At 41.2% G+C, this 16,510-nt stretch overlaps 1 protein-coding gene across 1 annotated transcript in view; it reads right to left on the reverse strand.

Moving 5' to 3' along the window:
- The window catches only part of LOC126335805 (uncharacterized), a 299,222-nt gene that overhangs the window by 223,321 nt on the left and 59,391 nt on the right, over positions 1 to 16,510 (reverse strand). Inside the window, exon 2 of the mRNA XM_049999269.1 lies at positions 12,711 to 12,821. Within this exon, the coding sequence (XP_049855226.1) occupies positions 12,711 to 12,821 (111 nt within the window). The remainder of the gene's footprint in view (positions 1 to 12,710; positions 12,822 to 16,510) is intronic.

The following is a 16,510-nucleotide window of genomic DNA, read 5'->3' on the forward strand; positions in this document are numbered from 1 at the left end:
AAAAGTAGTGTTATAGGCCCTTTGCTGTTCCTTATCTATATAAACGATTTGGGAGACAATCTGAGCAGCCGTGTTAGGTTGTTTGCAGATGACGCTGTCGTTTGTCGACTAATAAAGTCATCAGAAGATCAAAACAAACTGCAAAACGATTTAGAAAATCTGAATGGTGCGAAAAGTGGCAGTTGATCCTAAATAACGAAAAGTGTGAGGTCATCCACATGAGTGCTAAAAGGAACTCGTTAAACTTCGGTTACACGATAAATCAGTCTAATCTAAAAGCCGTAAATTCAACTGAATACCTAGAAATTACAATTACGAACAACTTAAATTGGAAAGGACACAGAGAAAATGTTGTGAGGAAGGCTAACCAAAGGCTGCGTTTTATTGGCACGACACTTAGAAAATGCAACAGACCTACTAAGGAGACTGCCTATACTACTCTTGTCCGTCCTCTTTTTGAATACTGCTGCGCGGTGTGGGATCCTTACCAGGTAGGACTGGCAGAGTACATCGAAAAAGTTCAAAGAAAGGCAGCGAAATATGGGAGAGAGTGTCACAGAAATGATACAGGATTTGGGCTGGAAATCATTAAAAGAAAGGCGTTTTTCGTTGCGACGGAATCTTCTCACGAAATTCCAATCACCAACTTTCTCCTCCGTATGCGAAAATTTTTTGTTGACACCGACCTACATAGGGAGGAACGATCACCACGATAAAATAAGGGAAATTAGAGCTCGTACGGAAAGACATAGGTGTTCACTCTTTCCGCGCGCTTTACGAGATTGGAATAATAGAGAATTGTGAAGGTGGTTCGATGAACCCTCTGCCAGGCACTTGAATGTGATTTGCAGAGTATCGATGTAGATGTAGATGTAGATCGCGCAGAGCCTTCTCACGTAATGCTCACGAGGTCACAACTGGAGAAAATTGGGCATATAATGGAGAGTTAGCGAGAGTCTTTCTTCTCGTATACCATCAACGGAGAAAATGCTAGGGAGAAGACGAGGCAAGGAGGTCAGATACTGACGCGAGCCCAGTAACTCCGGAAACGCGCGGAAAAATAGCTTGTTACAAGTGAACGTTAGAATGACCTTCTGAACGTTAGAATGACCTTCGATACTGTTCACCCATCCAGGGACACCGCTGAAATCCTGAAGCAGATGCCAGCAGAGGGATCGGAACGTCGGGCACTGTGGAATCTGAAGAGGAAATTTAATAAATGGTGTCACTTCTAATTTCTTCATTTAATGACTGTGTTTAATACAGTCTACAAGACCGTGGAATTCATTTGTCTAGAGGAGAGACTGGATTTGGTTGAACTACTTGTGGCTCCAGTTAACATGTAGCCTCTTATGCAACAAATGCTTCCTGAGTACGTGAGGTATTTATCACTGGCGCGCAGATAGCAAGACGTTTGCGATTCTCGCTTGAAGGTACTTCTGCTGCCATAACGTTTACACGCTGTTGGCTCATTGTGTCGTGTGGTGTCTTCAAGCAGTTACGCAAATGCATTGGTCATATGCTGCCAAATAAACGCTCTCGAACACAGGTGTAGCTCTGCCAGGAATTTTGTGTCAAGTGTAACTTCTTTCACATTCTGAACTACTGAATGAAGCTTTAGCTACCATTCAACTTAGGCTTGTCTTTTTTATGCTTCCACCTTCTCGACTGTTAATTCCATTGAGATACCTGTCAATTTTCGACTGCTGTAATTTTTGCTTTTTTGTTCAACACTCACTTCACTGTTGTATCATAAATGTTCTGCTTAAATTCATCTTCATTAATTCACGTCATGTCTAATTTCATTTTGTTTCGTTTAAAATCTTCCCACCTAAGTTTTTACTTTCATTTCTTAGTTTTTTAAACGCATCGAACTTTAGCAAAAGGCTCCAAAAGGCATAGTTATTTAAGGGTACTAGAATTTTGTCTAAAATTTTAGGTATCATCGTGAATGAATGAAAACGTTTCTATTGCTGACCGTCTTTAAAGCACTAGTATCATATTAATAACAGCTAGCCGTATGTATCTTGTTTCATCTCTGATTTCATTGTGTTAGCGTGTTGTAAGTAGGCTGTTCAGGATTTTATGTTGGTAACGCCACGTAGCGCTCTACATGAAAATCACTGACTGTGCTGTGTGAAGGCTGTGGTTGGTTTGCATTGTTGGAGTATATGCTATTGTAGTGTTGGGCAGTTGGATGTTAACAGCATGTAGCGTTGCGCAGTTGGAGGTGAGGCGCCAGCAGTGGTGGATGTGGGGAGAGAAATGGCGGAGTTTTGAGAGCTGATGATTTGGACGTGTTTCCATCAGAGACAGTAAATTTGTAGGGCCATTCTTTTGTAGGGATTATTGAAAGTCAGATTGCGTTGCGCTAAAAAAATATTTTGTGTCAGTTTAAGCACAGTCATTCATAAATTTTTCTAAGGGGCCGTTTCAATGTTTGTCATTGTCGTTTCTTGTTGAGGCCTCTCTGTTGTAAGTTCTGATGACTTCTATTTTTGTCTTGCTAATGGTACTTTCATTCATTTACTCTAAAACTTTTCTTCGTGTTAACGGTTGTCGTGATCACTAAACAATTATACTCTTCAACTTTTGCCTCCATTCGTAATTCCTCCAGTTAACTTTAAAAGGTGAAAACAACAAGTCCGTAGCCTGAATCACATGTCAGATTCTATCATCTCTTACTCTAAGGCAGTATGCTTTTGCATTATAGTTACACATATTTAAAAGCATTTTTTTGCCTTAGATATTGTTCTTCATTCATCGATCAACGCAGAACACATGTATGCATTTACATTAGTGTCGATGTTCGTAGCGGACATGATTGAACAGTTTCTGGGTGCGAGTTTAATAGGTCGTAGCTAATTATACATTGTCTACTGCAACTGAATGCTAACTGCTACATTAATGATGCATCCCTTTTGTCCAGAACCAACGGCGCTCGTTACGTTGAGCTCCCGCTGGCCGCATTATTCCTATATGCGCGGTGAATACGAGTGAAGAGTTCGGAATAAAACTGCGATGGCGGAACAGGCAGCGCTACAAGTCTCCGATATATTCGTGTAGCGCGGAAACACTGGTGAACTGAGTTCATCGTTTTGAGTTTACGCTTACTTTGGCTTGCCGTCAGTCCTTCAAGAATACTGACAAATTAAATTTAATTACGTGGATGTTTCATGTCTGTCGAGAGTTACAGAAACCGCCTGAACATATTGCGGACCATTCGTACTCGATACTTATCTCTTTTGTCCTATCAAATATTTCCCGTAGTTATATCTGAAAAATTTTGTTGGGAGTGTTCATACGTGTTCTTTCTCCGGACAAGCGTGATATAACTTTTACAGTAGTACCTCACATTAACTGTAGAACATAGCTTGAAGCATAGGTAATTTTAATTATATTAAATGTTTCATACAATCAAGTGATGATTATAGATTACAATATGTAGAAAATATTAATTCATTAGTGGTGTTATTTCGGTTTTGTTTCTTTGAAAAACATTTACAAAAAAAAATATGGATTACATAATGAAGCAGGCATTAAGCGAAAATAATCACCCAAAATACGTAATGTAGGTGATATTTTTGCGCATTCCAACATGAGGAAAGACTAATGTAACATTCTCAGCTCGTCTTAGGGACGTGTAATCAAATTCCTTCAATAACTCTAGTAGTTGAAATTCAGTCTTTGTATTGGTCATGAGTCATAGGGGAAGGAAAAAGTAAAGCAAACTTTCTTAATTGTTCAGTTTCATTATTTTAGCGCTACAGATATTATTTCCGATCAATTAGTTTGTAGCGTAACGTAAAAGAAACATTGCACAATAATTTGAAACCATGTTGACCACTAATCGACCGTGATTGTTTCAAAATTATGAAAAGGTTTCCCAAAGGTTTCAAATACCGCTATTAGTTACAACATTTCTGACTGGAAGTGGTATTTAAAAAGCTTTTCAGACATTACGCACTTAATGAAAAGGTCGCTGTTTTTTATTTTTAGCCGGGTGAAGTGGCCGTGCGGTTCTAGGCGCTGCAGTCTGGAACCGCGAGACCGCTACGGTCGTAGGTTCTAATCCTGCCTCGGGTACGGATGTGTGTGATGTCCTTAGGTTACTTAGATTTAACTAATTCTAAGTTCTAGGGGACTAATGACCTCAGAAGTTGAGTCCCATAGTGCTCAGAGACATTTTTATTTTTATCGAAGGTCGACAATAATCATACAGTTTGATGCAATGGAGATATACTATAAAAATAATTTAGTTTCAACGTATAACTCATTCAGATGGTGGAAAAATCGTATGACCGAAATATCCTACGGAATCTCTGGATCAAGATAAGTCAATCTTTCGCTACCTTTAACACTGATCATGTATGAATCATCTGTGTGTCAAATTTTATTTTATCTAATAACCATATTTTAACTTGAACATAATATTTATCACTAAGCCCAAAGTACCAAATTTCTCAGAAAAACTTCTATTTTTAATATTTTGTTAGAAAGAAACCGCAATTTCAGTTTTCATTTTCCACACTTTGCCCTACATTTGTGTTTCACCGTTCGATGGAGTAACAAGTGAGGCGGTCGACTCTTAATGGGAGTAATAGTGGTCGGAAAAGACAGAGGAAAGATAACTCATTTGAACACCGTTATGGCTACAAATCTTTTAAGTGCTTTATCCTATTGGACCGTTGCTATTCACAACATACATAAATGACCTGGTGGATGACATCGGAAGTCCACTGGGGGCTTTTTGCGGATGATGCTGTGGTATATCGAGAGGTTGTAACACTGAAAAATTGTACTGAAATGCAGGAGGATCTGCAGCGAATTGACGCATGGTGCAGGGAATGGCAATTGAATCTCAATGTAGACAAGTGTAATGTGCTGTGAATACATAGAAAGAACGATCCCTTATCATTTAGCTACAATATAGCAGGTCAGCAACTGGAAGCACTTAATTCCATAAGTTATCTGGGAGTACGCATTAGGAGTGATTTAAAATGGAATGATCATATAAAGTTGATCGTCGGTAAAGCAGATGCCAGGCTGAGATTCATTGGAAGAATCCTAAGGAAATGCAATCCGAAAACAAAGGAAGTAGGTTACAGTACGCTTGTTCGCCCACTGCTTGAATACTGCTCAACAGTGTGGGATCCGTGCCAGATAGGGTTGATAGAAGAGATAGAGAAGATCCAACGGAGAGCAGCGCGCTTAGTTACAGGATCATTTAGTAATCGCGAAAGCGTTACGGAGATGATAGATAAGCTCCAGTGGAAGACTCTGCAGGAGAGACGCTCAGTAGCTCGGTACGGGCTTTTGTTAAAGTTTCGAGAACATACCTTCACCGAAGAGTCAAGCAGTATATTGCTCCCTCCTACGTATATCTCGCGAAGAGACAATGAGGATAAAATCAGAGAGATTAGAGCCCACACAGAAGCATACCGACAATCCTTCTTTCCACGAACTATACGAGACTGGAATAGAAGGGAGAACCGATAGAGGTACTCAGGGTACCCTCAGCCACACACCGTCAGATGGCTAGCGGAGTATGGATGTAGATGTAGATGTAGATTCTCCAGGAGAAGATAACAGCAGATCGTTTTACAGTTAGGGACTAGGTTTTCCGTGAAGCATTTGCTAAGCTTTATTCGAAATTCGATGAGCATATCCGTGTAGCCAACAGCTCTCTCACGTTATGCGCATAGTTACGTCTCTTGTCTACAGTAATATCAACGGTGAAGAAGACATTGTCCCATTACATTCTAAAAATTTTTATAGATGATAAATAAGAAGATCTTGAATTTCAAGAAATTGGACCATCTCTTAGTAATTGGTACTGAGTAGAACGAATATGTTCGAAACGACCAACCTGCTTTGTCGAGCGACAATATAGCAGAAAAATAAGGCCATGGAATCTCGATTAGAAATCGCTCTTTTGACTTCTTGTCTGCTACAGATACAAGAGTCGCCTTGGAACTGTTTGTACTTTTTAGTCATTATACCTCTGTGTGCTGCGACGCACAAATATCTCTTATGTGTCTTGGGAAGAGGACCAACCAGATAAAAAATGGTACAGTTCTTCAAGACATCTTACAGAAAAAATATATTTATTGCTATACACTAAAGCACCATTTTCATACAACTAGCTGGTGCTGTCAGGCGCCAGCCAGAGTGGCAGAGCGGTTCTAGGCGCCACAGTCTAGAACAGCGCGACTGCTGCGGTCGCAGGTTCGAATCCTGCATCGGGCATGGATGTGTGTGATGTTCCTACGTTAGTTATGTTTAAGTAGTTCAAAGTTCTAGGGGACTGATGACCTCAGAAGTTGAGTCCCATAGTGCTCAGAGCCATTTGAACCATTTTTTTCTGTCAGGCAAATGGTAAACTCTGGAAGATACAGTGTACAGCAATGTACATCGGTTTCGTCTCTGCGTAGCTCGATACATGCGTCTATTTTATGAGAAGACTTAACACTCAGAGCGAACACTAAAATTTACCGAAAATAGCTGGCATTTCCTCTGAGGCTGTTCAGCGATAGTCAAGAAACATTGGTGCTGTGTGAGACCTTTTAGTTTGAAGTTATGTTAAGCACACCAAATAGATGGAAGGAAAATCTTGAAGCCGAATTTATTTGATGGGATGTTATAAGAAGGAAAATAATCACAGAAAATAAGTTCGCAGATTTAAATACAATTTCCATAACTCAGCAGTTACTACAGTCTTGAGTTTGAAAATGATTGAAAGATGGGTAGCAGCAGCTTCTGTTCAGTGGAGAATACGTGTTTCAAATGAAGAAAACCTTGAGGATATTAGTGAGCGATTAGCGATTAGTACGAAAAAATCTCCTCGTCGTCTAACTTAGCCCAATATGGTGGAACCAACTACAAAACCGCGTTCAGCAAACTTCATCGCGACACATAATGAAAACATATGACATAATGTGGATTGGAATGTGCAACTAAATTTAAGCTCTCCTCTTAGGTCGCAGCTCAACAATCATTTCGGAAATCTTGACATTTTACGATAAAAGTAGCAAACATGTAAGATCGTTTCATTTGCGGCAATTTACTCTCTGCTCTTAGGTCCCGACCTAACCACTATCTCTGAATTCACGACGAATTCAAATACACGTCTTTCAGTACGACAAATACACTGAGAGGAAAAAAGTCTTGAGATACCTCCTAATATGTTGTCGGACCTCCTTTTGCCAGGTTTAGTGCAGCATTCCGACGTAGCATCGACTCAAAAAGTCGTTGGTAGTTCTCTGTAGAAATATTAGGCACTGCTGCCCCTGTAGCTGTCCGTAACTGAGAAAGTATTGCCGGTGCAGGAGTTTGTGCACCAACTGATCTCTCAATTATGTCCCACAAATGTTCGATGGAATTCAAGAAGGGCCAAATCATTCGCTAGTATTGTCCAGAATGTTCTTTAATCCGAATAATTGTGACCTGGTGACATGATGTATCGTCATTAGCAAAATTTCTATCGTTGTTTAGGACCATGAAGCCCCTGAGTGGCTGAAAATGGTCTCCAAGTAGCCGAACATAAGCATTTTCAGTCAATGAGCGGTTCAGTTAGACCAGAGGGCCCAGTACGTTCCATGTAAACCACCCCAGCACCAGCTTCCACAGTGCGATGTTGAGAACCTGTGTCCGTGATTTCTTAGTATCCACATCACACTCGAGCCCTACCATCCGCTCTTACCATGTGAAATCGGGACTCATCTGACAAAGTTGTTTTGTAATGAACGCATTGTAGGTGCAAGATCTGCGCTTTATAGTACATTCTGCTTCTCTGATAGAAGCCAACGGCTAACACCCGTTCCCGTCAGATCACGCTGTCGGACTGGGCTAGCACTTGGATGGGTCATCATCCGGTCTGCCGAGCGCCGGTGGCAAGCAGGGGGGAATTCAGGCCCTGTGAGGCTACATCAAGAAGAATTGCAAATGATAAACGGGTATTCATTGGACAAATATATTATACTAGAACTGACATGTTATTACATTTTCACGCAATTTGGGTGCATAGATGCTGAGAAATCAGTAACCAGAACAACCACCTCCGGCCGTAATAACGACATTGATACCCTAGGCATTGAGTCAAACACAGCTAGGATGGCGTGTACAGGTACAGCTGCCCATGCAGCTTCAACACGATACCACAGTTCATCAGGAGTAGTGACTGGCGTATTGTGACGAGCCAGTTGCTCGGCCACCATTGACCAGACGTTCTCAATTGGTGAGAGATGTGGAAAATGTGCTGGCCAAGGCAGCAGTCGAACATTTTCTGTATCCAGAAAGGCCCGTAGAGGACCTGCATAAATGTAGGGTTTCGCAGGGTAGAGCCACGGGTCATAACATATCTGAAATGTAACATTCACTGTTCAAAGTGCTGTCATTGGGAACAAGAGGTGCCAGAGACGTGTAACCAATGGCAACCTATACCATCACGCCAGGTGATACGCCAGTATGGCGATGACGAATACACGCTTCCGATGTGCGTCCACCGCGATGTCGTCAAACACGGATGCCACCATCATGATGCTGTAAACAGAACCTGGATTCATCCGAAAAAATGACGTTTTGCCATTCGTGCACCTAGGTTGGTCGTTGAGTACACCATCGCAGGCGATCCTGTCTATGATGCAGGGTCAAGGCTAACCGTAGCCATGGTCTCCGAGCTGATAGCCCATGCTGCTGCAAACGTCGTCGAACTGCTCGTGCAGATGGTTGCTGTCTTGCAAACGTCCCCATCTGTTGACTCAGGGATCTAGACGTGGCTGCACGATCCGTTACAGTTACGTGGGTAAGATTCCTGTCATCTCGACTGCTAGTGATACGAGGCCGTTGGGATCCAGCACGGCGCTCCTTATTACCCTCCTGAACCCACCGATTCCATAATCTGCTAACATTCATTGGATCTCGACCAACGCGAGCAGCAATGTCGCGATACGATAAACCGCAATCGCGACGGGCTACAATCTGACCTTTACCAAAGTCGTAAAAGTGAAGTTACGCATTTCTCCTCCTCACACGGGGCATCACAACAACGCCGGTCAACTGCTGTTTGTGTATGAGAAATAGGTTTTAAACTTTCCTCATGTCAGCACGTTTTAGGTGTCGCCACCGGTGCCAACCATGTGTGAATGCCCTGAAAAGCTAATCATTTGCATATTACAGCATCTTCTTCCTGTCGACTTAATTTCGCGTCTGTAGCACGTCATCTTCCTGGTGTAGCAATTGTAATGGCCAATAGTGTACTTGATTGAGAAGTAGCGGCTCTGGTCTCGTAAACTGAAATACGGCCGGGAGGGCGGTTTGCCGATCACATGCCCCGTCATACCCACATCCAGAGGCGCCTGTGCGTTGAGGATGACACGGCGGCCGGTCGCTACCGATGGGCCTCCACGGCCTGTTTGGACGGAGTTTTGTTTTAGTCTCTGAAAGAAGTTCTTCACTTACTTGTGCTCTCTTATAGATCATTCTGGTGTATATTTTGTATGTCTGATTTGCCAGACTTTTCTATCTCTGTAATTTCGCCATTCATATCGATTTCATTTTACATAACAAGGCCATTACCTTCGTAAAAAGCCCGTACTGTAATAAGCCACACACGATTCTTTAAAGAATCGAATTCCCATGTATAATACACTTTCAAATCTCTGATTAATTTAAAAATCATTTAATGCGTTCAATATTTGACGTTAAAAATGTGAAAACCGTTATGATTGTAGAAGGAAAATCTTACCTATGTTGGTTTTAAAAATTTCGGATTATTCAACCTTATCTCCTCAACTGTGTGTCGTCCAGTGATATAATTTTACATGTATATTCAATGGTCCTGGTGGATAGTGTCTGTAAAATGTGTTGTGAATAGACTTAGTAGTAAAGAAGTAATAAATTGAAACGTAATTCCTGATTCTGAGGTTTTGTAGCATGAACAGTCAGTTTTCCTTCATTATTTTGTGGGGGCATCAGTGAGAAAATGTTTCACTAATATTTGGAATTATGTGTAAAGTTAGTTCAAAGTCGGTTTGTTCTCATTCTAAAATACTTCTTGACTTATGCCTGTACGGTAAGATTATACTTCTTGCAATTAGTATTACATCGCGACAGCAATATGAACTTTTAAATCCGGTCGATAATTATATGAAGTACTGAAAATTAAATTTTTGCTGAGCCTGAGCCGGCCTCAGTGGACAAGCGGTTCTAGGCGCTTCAGTTCGGAACCGCGCGACTGCTACGGTCGCAGAATCGAATCCTGCCTTGGGCATGGATATGTGTAATGCCCTTAGGTTAATTAGGTTTAAGTAGTTCTAAGTTCTAGGGGACTGATGACCTCAGATGTTAAGTCCCATAGTGTTCAGAGCCATGTGAACCATTTTGTTGACCCTGGAACGTGTTAGGTAGGCAACCTGCAACTGAGACTGTTGATTGTCTTAGCCGTTTAGTAACAGATATTAGTGTACGAGGCAGATGGGTTCGGGCAATAAAGTATTTCTCGTGCCAGCAACTCGGTGACTGAGAAGTGTGGGTCGCGCTTTATTTTCACTGCAAGCAGGACGGCAGTGAGCATTCTTGCACGGCTACAGGCAGAAAGGGACACGTCAGAGTGCAGCTGTGTGTATTCGTTACTGAGTAACGAATATACCACGATGCTCGAAGTATCATTTCATTACTGCCTAAGAAGTTTCGTCACTCTTGTATCTTGTTTACCGCAAGTTTATGCCGACCCGGCTGTTTTCGTATTCTTTCAGTTTCTTACTGTAAGCGAAGAATATTGGCAGTAAGACGTAGTTATAGACTGCGTTTTGTCTGTCGTTACCTCGTGTTTTCTTTTGCTCATGCAGTTCGTGTCCGGGTTGGGCAGTCGCGGCAGTATTCATAAGCCTCCAGTTCCTGACTCTCAAATCTTTCGCCTGTGCGGTAAATGGCATGGGCGACTTGTGCAGAAAATGTATGTCTGTAACGCCAGTTAGTTCTCCCTATCAACGTCTCCAACGAAGTCGCCAAATGGTGATCGAAAAAATCTATGGATAACAGCCCCTATTTTGACTGAACCAGAGGTGGAATTCTTCCTACATGAATGAAGACGGCATAACGTAACGCTGAAATTGGTTGTACAGATAAAATAAAACTTGAAGGTGTTTTGATTTGACATTTTATACTGAACACTCGAGGTTCCGCAAGCATCTTGCATAAAGGTGGACTTACAAAGACATTACAAAGTTTTCAGTCCGACTGTAAAGATAAGATGTAGTTTGAACTGAGCTATCTCACGATGATCTGTTATACTATTGATATAGTCCATATAAACGATAATTTAGTGCATTTTCGCAATATGTAATGCAACGTCATGCAGCGGAAAAGAAGCACACGGTGGGAGGTTTTTTTTTGCGACGAGCCAGGAAATAGAGCAAATTTTTTTTTGTGTAGACAACTATACCCACAAGGAGATCAAAAGACAATCGAATTTTTGTAATTTTTTTATTTATACCACTTACAACTCAATTATCAAGTATCCAAAGCGGAGTCTCAAAAGTTCTCGATAAAATTGATTTTTAACTTGTCCGAGCGACTTAAATTCACTAAAGGTAGGACAGTTTTCGACGGGCGGATGACTCTATTGGTAGCTCTGGAGTCTGGTAAGTGGTCGATTACTGGTTCGAGTCTCGCTTCGATCTTTATTTTTCTACGTTTTTTCGTTCAATTCGAGCATCTGCGTTATTTAAAAGTGAAAATTGAATATATTATAATTAACAGATATTTATTTACCAATTTTTAAGAAGAATGAACGTCTCCTTATTTCTAATATAGACTCCACCCAAAATACCTTTTTATCGGAAGTATACTGAAAAAGAAAGTCCGATTGTGAAAATGCAGTATTTGTACAATAATGCCTGATATAGTGAAATTATTTTGTTTTGCGTGTTTTTACGATGCTTATCACTCTGGCTCGTGTGACATCACATCTGTGGTACAAAACAATGCACACAATCGAAACAAAGAGTTATTTACAATCGAATGTTTTTTTCTATTTTTGATCCAAAAATTTAATTAGTTATTTTTTAATCAGACTATCATTAGTAACAATCTTACATAAAAGATTGGTAATTGGGAGTTTATATTTACAAATAACACTGAAAGTTTCCTTCCGATATGTAATTGAAAATAAGAGGTGCAATTTTTATGAAAATGATGTATTAATTTTATATATTTGATGACATTTATGTTTAAATGACATAGGTAATCGAGTTGAACGAAAGAAGAAAGAAATAATCACCGAAGCGGGATTCGATCCAGCGATTACCATTCTTCAGCAGTATCGATAAAACCACTCGGCCAGTCGAAAATTATCATACCTGTAGTGAATTAAAGTCGGTCAAACAACTTAGAACTCGATATTCTCGAGAATTTTTCAGAGTCCAAATCGAACTGCTTTGGGGGATCAATATTTGAGTTCTGATCATCACGTATATATGAAAAATCACACAAGTCAGTTTGCCGTGTTGTCCCCTTCTCGGTCAGAGTAGAGCGTTCGCAACACATTTCAAAAAAAAGGTTCTTGCCAATCGACGCACGGGACTGGTGTGACTAGGAACTAATACTCCGTAGCGGGTATTTGTCTCGACAATATAGGGCACATACGGCAGAGAATTTAATCGCTACTTGGACTGCGCTACGTCACAGGTATGTGGACGGTGTGTACTCACGGTGCTGCCAGTCGGGTCGCGACTCCTCGGGCCGCGCCGCCTCGGGTGACAGGTAGTGCACGCAGTCCGGTCTGGTGAAGCCCACCTCAGACAGCAGCTGCTGCTGCTCCTCTGCGAACAAACGGAGGCCCAGTCACAACACTTCATCTCACCTCAGCACCGCATCCAAATTACGTCTCAACAACACATTTGGAGGTTCAGTCTTGCTGAGCGGCTACGCCACTACCTGAAGATTTAAAAATGTAGTCTAATACTGCAGTTAAATTTAATTAAAATAACCGAAAAGGTGAAACTTCCGGGCAGGTTAAAACTGTGGGCCGGATCGAGCCTCGAACTCGGGACCTTTGCCTTTCGCGGGCAAATGCTCTACCATCTTTTTTTGTTAATGTACTGTACGCTCTATCCATTTTTTTGTTTTTTTCGATTTTTCTTTTTTTTCTTTTTTCTTTTTACTTTTTCTTTTCTTTTATTTTCTTTTTTTCTTTTTTATGTTGTAAGAAAAAATAAAATAAAAAATAAAAAAGCGGTTCCTGCGCTTTATGGTCCAACAACGCGACCACTTCTTTTTTTTGGAACAGAAAGGCAGGGTAAACAAACTACTGGTTCGACAGGTATCTCAAAAACAGAAGTCAACAAGTCATTTGTGGGTTGGAAAAGTCATCATGGAAAAACGTGCGCTCTGGAGTTCCCCAAGGCTCCGTCCTTGGTCCACTACTCTTCTCACTGTACATTAATGATATTTCTTCAGTGATTCAATCCTGCAACTACCATCATTATGCCGACGACATCCAACTGTACATAAGTGCAAGCCCCAAAAACATTGCTGACGCAGCAGCGAGTATGAACGTAGATCTTTGCTCTGTTTCTCGATGGGCACAGAACCTAGGTCTGAAACTAAACCCCAAGAAATCCCAGGTCATACTTATATCTCATCCAAAGTTAATCAGCCGGGACTTTCGTGAAACAGTCCCGAAAATACTCCTCAATGGTACCCAACTACCATACCAAAAAACAGTAAAAGACCTCGGAATAATCTTGGATGAACACCTAAACTGGGAAGAACAAGCAGTCACAGCTTGCCGGAAATCGCTCTCCTCCCTACATGCAATTCAAAAATTTAGAAAAATATTTCCAACCCATGTTAAACAAAAATTACTCCAAACACTAGTCTTGCCTAATCTTTACTACTGCGATGTAGTTCAACACGGCACAAATAGTGAAAATTCTAGATGCCTCGAGCTAGTGATGAATGCTTGCGTTAGATACGTGTGCAATATTCGGTTGTATGATCATATCAGTCCTTCGTACTCCCAGCTAGGTTGGATACGCCCACATAAGGCACGCGATCTCCACACGATGTGCTTACTTCATCGATTTCTTAGCCACTGGTGCCCCCTATACTTATCTTCTCACATTAAACATCTATCATCATTCCACAATCGCAATACCAGATCGGATACGTCTAGCATCTTGGCTGTACCTTTACATAACACAAAATCTTTCTCCGTGTCATTCTCCATCTCAGCCATACGACTATGGAACGCGCTCCCCTGTGATCTGCGTCTTATCCAGAACTACTCAACATTCAAGAGGGAACTCAAAACTTACATATTAGGGACGGTATAGCCACCATTGTTGTGCCCCTCCCATCTCTTTCTTCCTCCTCTCCATCTCAGCTTCGAATTTTACCATTATATTTCTCTTCCTCTAACCTATCTACCTCTATCTCTTTCACCCCATTCTATCGTCTTATGTCTCTGCTCGATGAGAATAATTCACAAGCTGCAAGAACATAACGAGGAAGTTCCCAACTAACAATGGGACTGACATTCACAAAAGAAAAGTATGTTTACCTTCATATACATAGTCATTATTATTATTATTATTATAGATTGTCATAATTATTTTTATTGTTATAATTATCATTGTACTACTGTTATAATCTCTAATTTTTTCTTTAACATCAATACTGCATAATACGTTATATGTCCTTAATGTTCTGTAGAAACTGTAACTCGTTCAATCTGAGTATGCCTTGTTAGGTGTAAGAGAGGGCCTGAAGGCCCTAATCTTGCCAGGTAAAATAAATGCATAAATAAATAAATAAAATATATTTATTCGTACAATTGTGCTGTTCTAGGGATAAGAAAAGTATCGAGACAGCAAAAACAATTTGGAAACCATAAAATCAACGCAAAGGCCGCCCTCTTTTCATTTCTTTTTTTTTTTTTTTTGTAACAGGAATAAAGTAAATGACAATCCTAGTCACGGGCGGGAGTGGAAATGAAGTTATCATCTGCATCACAATCCCTGCAGCACGCGGTGTCGCATCATAAACCTGGCAGAAGCCATATAATCTTGACCATTTCTGTCAGTGTGGGCGGTATGTATATCTCCTGCGTCGACCATTCGAAGGACCATATCTGAGGCGGTTTCGGTGCTTACCATCGTAGTGTGTGTGTGTGTGTGTGTGTGTGTGTGTGTATGTGTGTGTGTTTTTCACGTCATAACTGGCGCCAACAGGTAGGGGCCAGTTTTCTTCTCAGCGTGCTATATGCCAATATAATTGAACCACGCAGTACAGTCTGTAGTCGTTCTGCTCCAGGAGTCTTCTCAGTTCTGGGACACCCCAGCTGTCGGGCGGATTGTGAAAAACACTTCCTAAAAAATTGGAAAAGCAAGTCCTGTATTTCGTATGACTCCGTATGAGCTCATGTTGTTATTGTAAATACATCCAATAATCCATCACAGACTTAATATCGTACGAATACAAATATTTCGTCGCATGTCCAGCGATCCAATTGACCGCATACGTCTTTTGTTTGGGCCATCTGAGCTACCCAAGCACGAATCACGCCCCGTCCTCACAGCTTTACTTCTGCCAGTATCTAGTTCTGCAAGGTTCGCAGGAGAGCTTCTGTAAAGTTTAGATGGTAGGAGACGAGGTAGTGCCAGAAGTAAAGCTGTGAGGACGGGGCGTCAGTCGTGCTTGGGTAGCTTAGATAGTAGAGCAATTGCCCGCGAAAGGCAAAAGTCCCGAGTTTCGAGTCTCGGTCCGGCACACAGTTTTCATCTGCCAGGAAGTTTCATATCAGCGCACACTCCGCTGCAGAGTGAAAATCTCATTCTGAATCCGAAGAGGTGTCATTGTCATTCGACCTTATCGCTGAGTTGCTGAATATCTATACCAGGTTGCTGTTGTAGAGGTCTTGTGTCAGAAGACTGTTTTGATGCAGATCTCCACGCTAATACATTCTGAGCATGCCTCTTCATCTTTGCAGAAATTACTTCCATCTCAACCCGCTTGTTGTATTTAATCCTCGGCCTCCTGTACAACTTTTACTCCCCTCGTTTTCCACTGTTACCAACTTGACGTTTCCTGGACGCATCAAGATATGTGCTGTCAAACCATCCTTTGTTTTAGTCAAGCTGTGTCACAATTTTTTTTCTCCCACTTGCATTTAATACCTCATCATTACTTACTCGATCTGCACATCTAATATTCATCATTCTTCTGTAGTACTTCTGGTGTCCAGCCGAAAGCACACTCGTCGGCACTGTGTTGGGTTCTTAGATTTATTTGTGGAGGAGGCCGAGTGTGTACTACAACAAGCACAAAGTATTAGATCACTTTTTGATAACCTGAACAAGATGAAATATTTAACTTTGAAACAATCCATGACCACAGTATTGTCTATACACGTTGCTGTCACTGAACACTAATGTATCATTTGGTACAGTACAGAGTAATAATCCTTTCTCTCAATGTACAACTGACTATAAACTTTGCTACACAGTTC

Source organism: Schistocerca gregaria, chromosome 2, assembly GCF_023897955.1.
Source record: "Schistocerca gregaria isolate iqSchGreg1 chromosome 2, iqSchGreg1.2, whole genome shotgun sequence".
NCBI classification, from domain to species: Eukaryota; Metazoa; Arthropoda; class Insecta; order Orthoptera; family Acrididae; genus Schistocerca; species Schistocerca gregaria.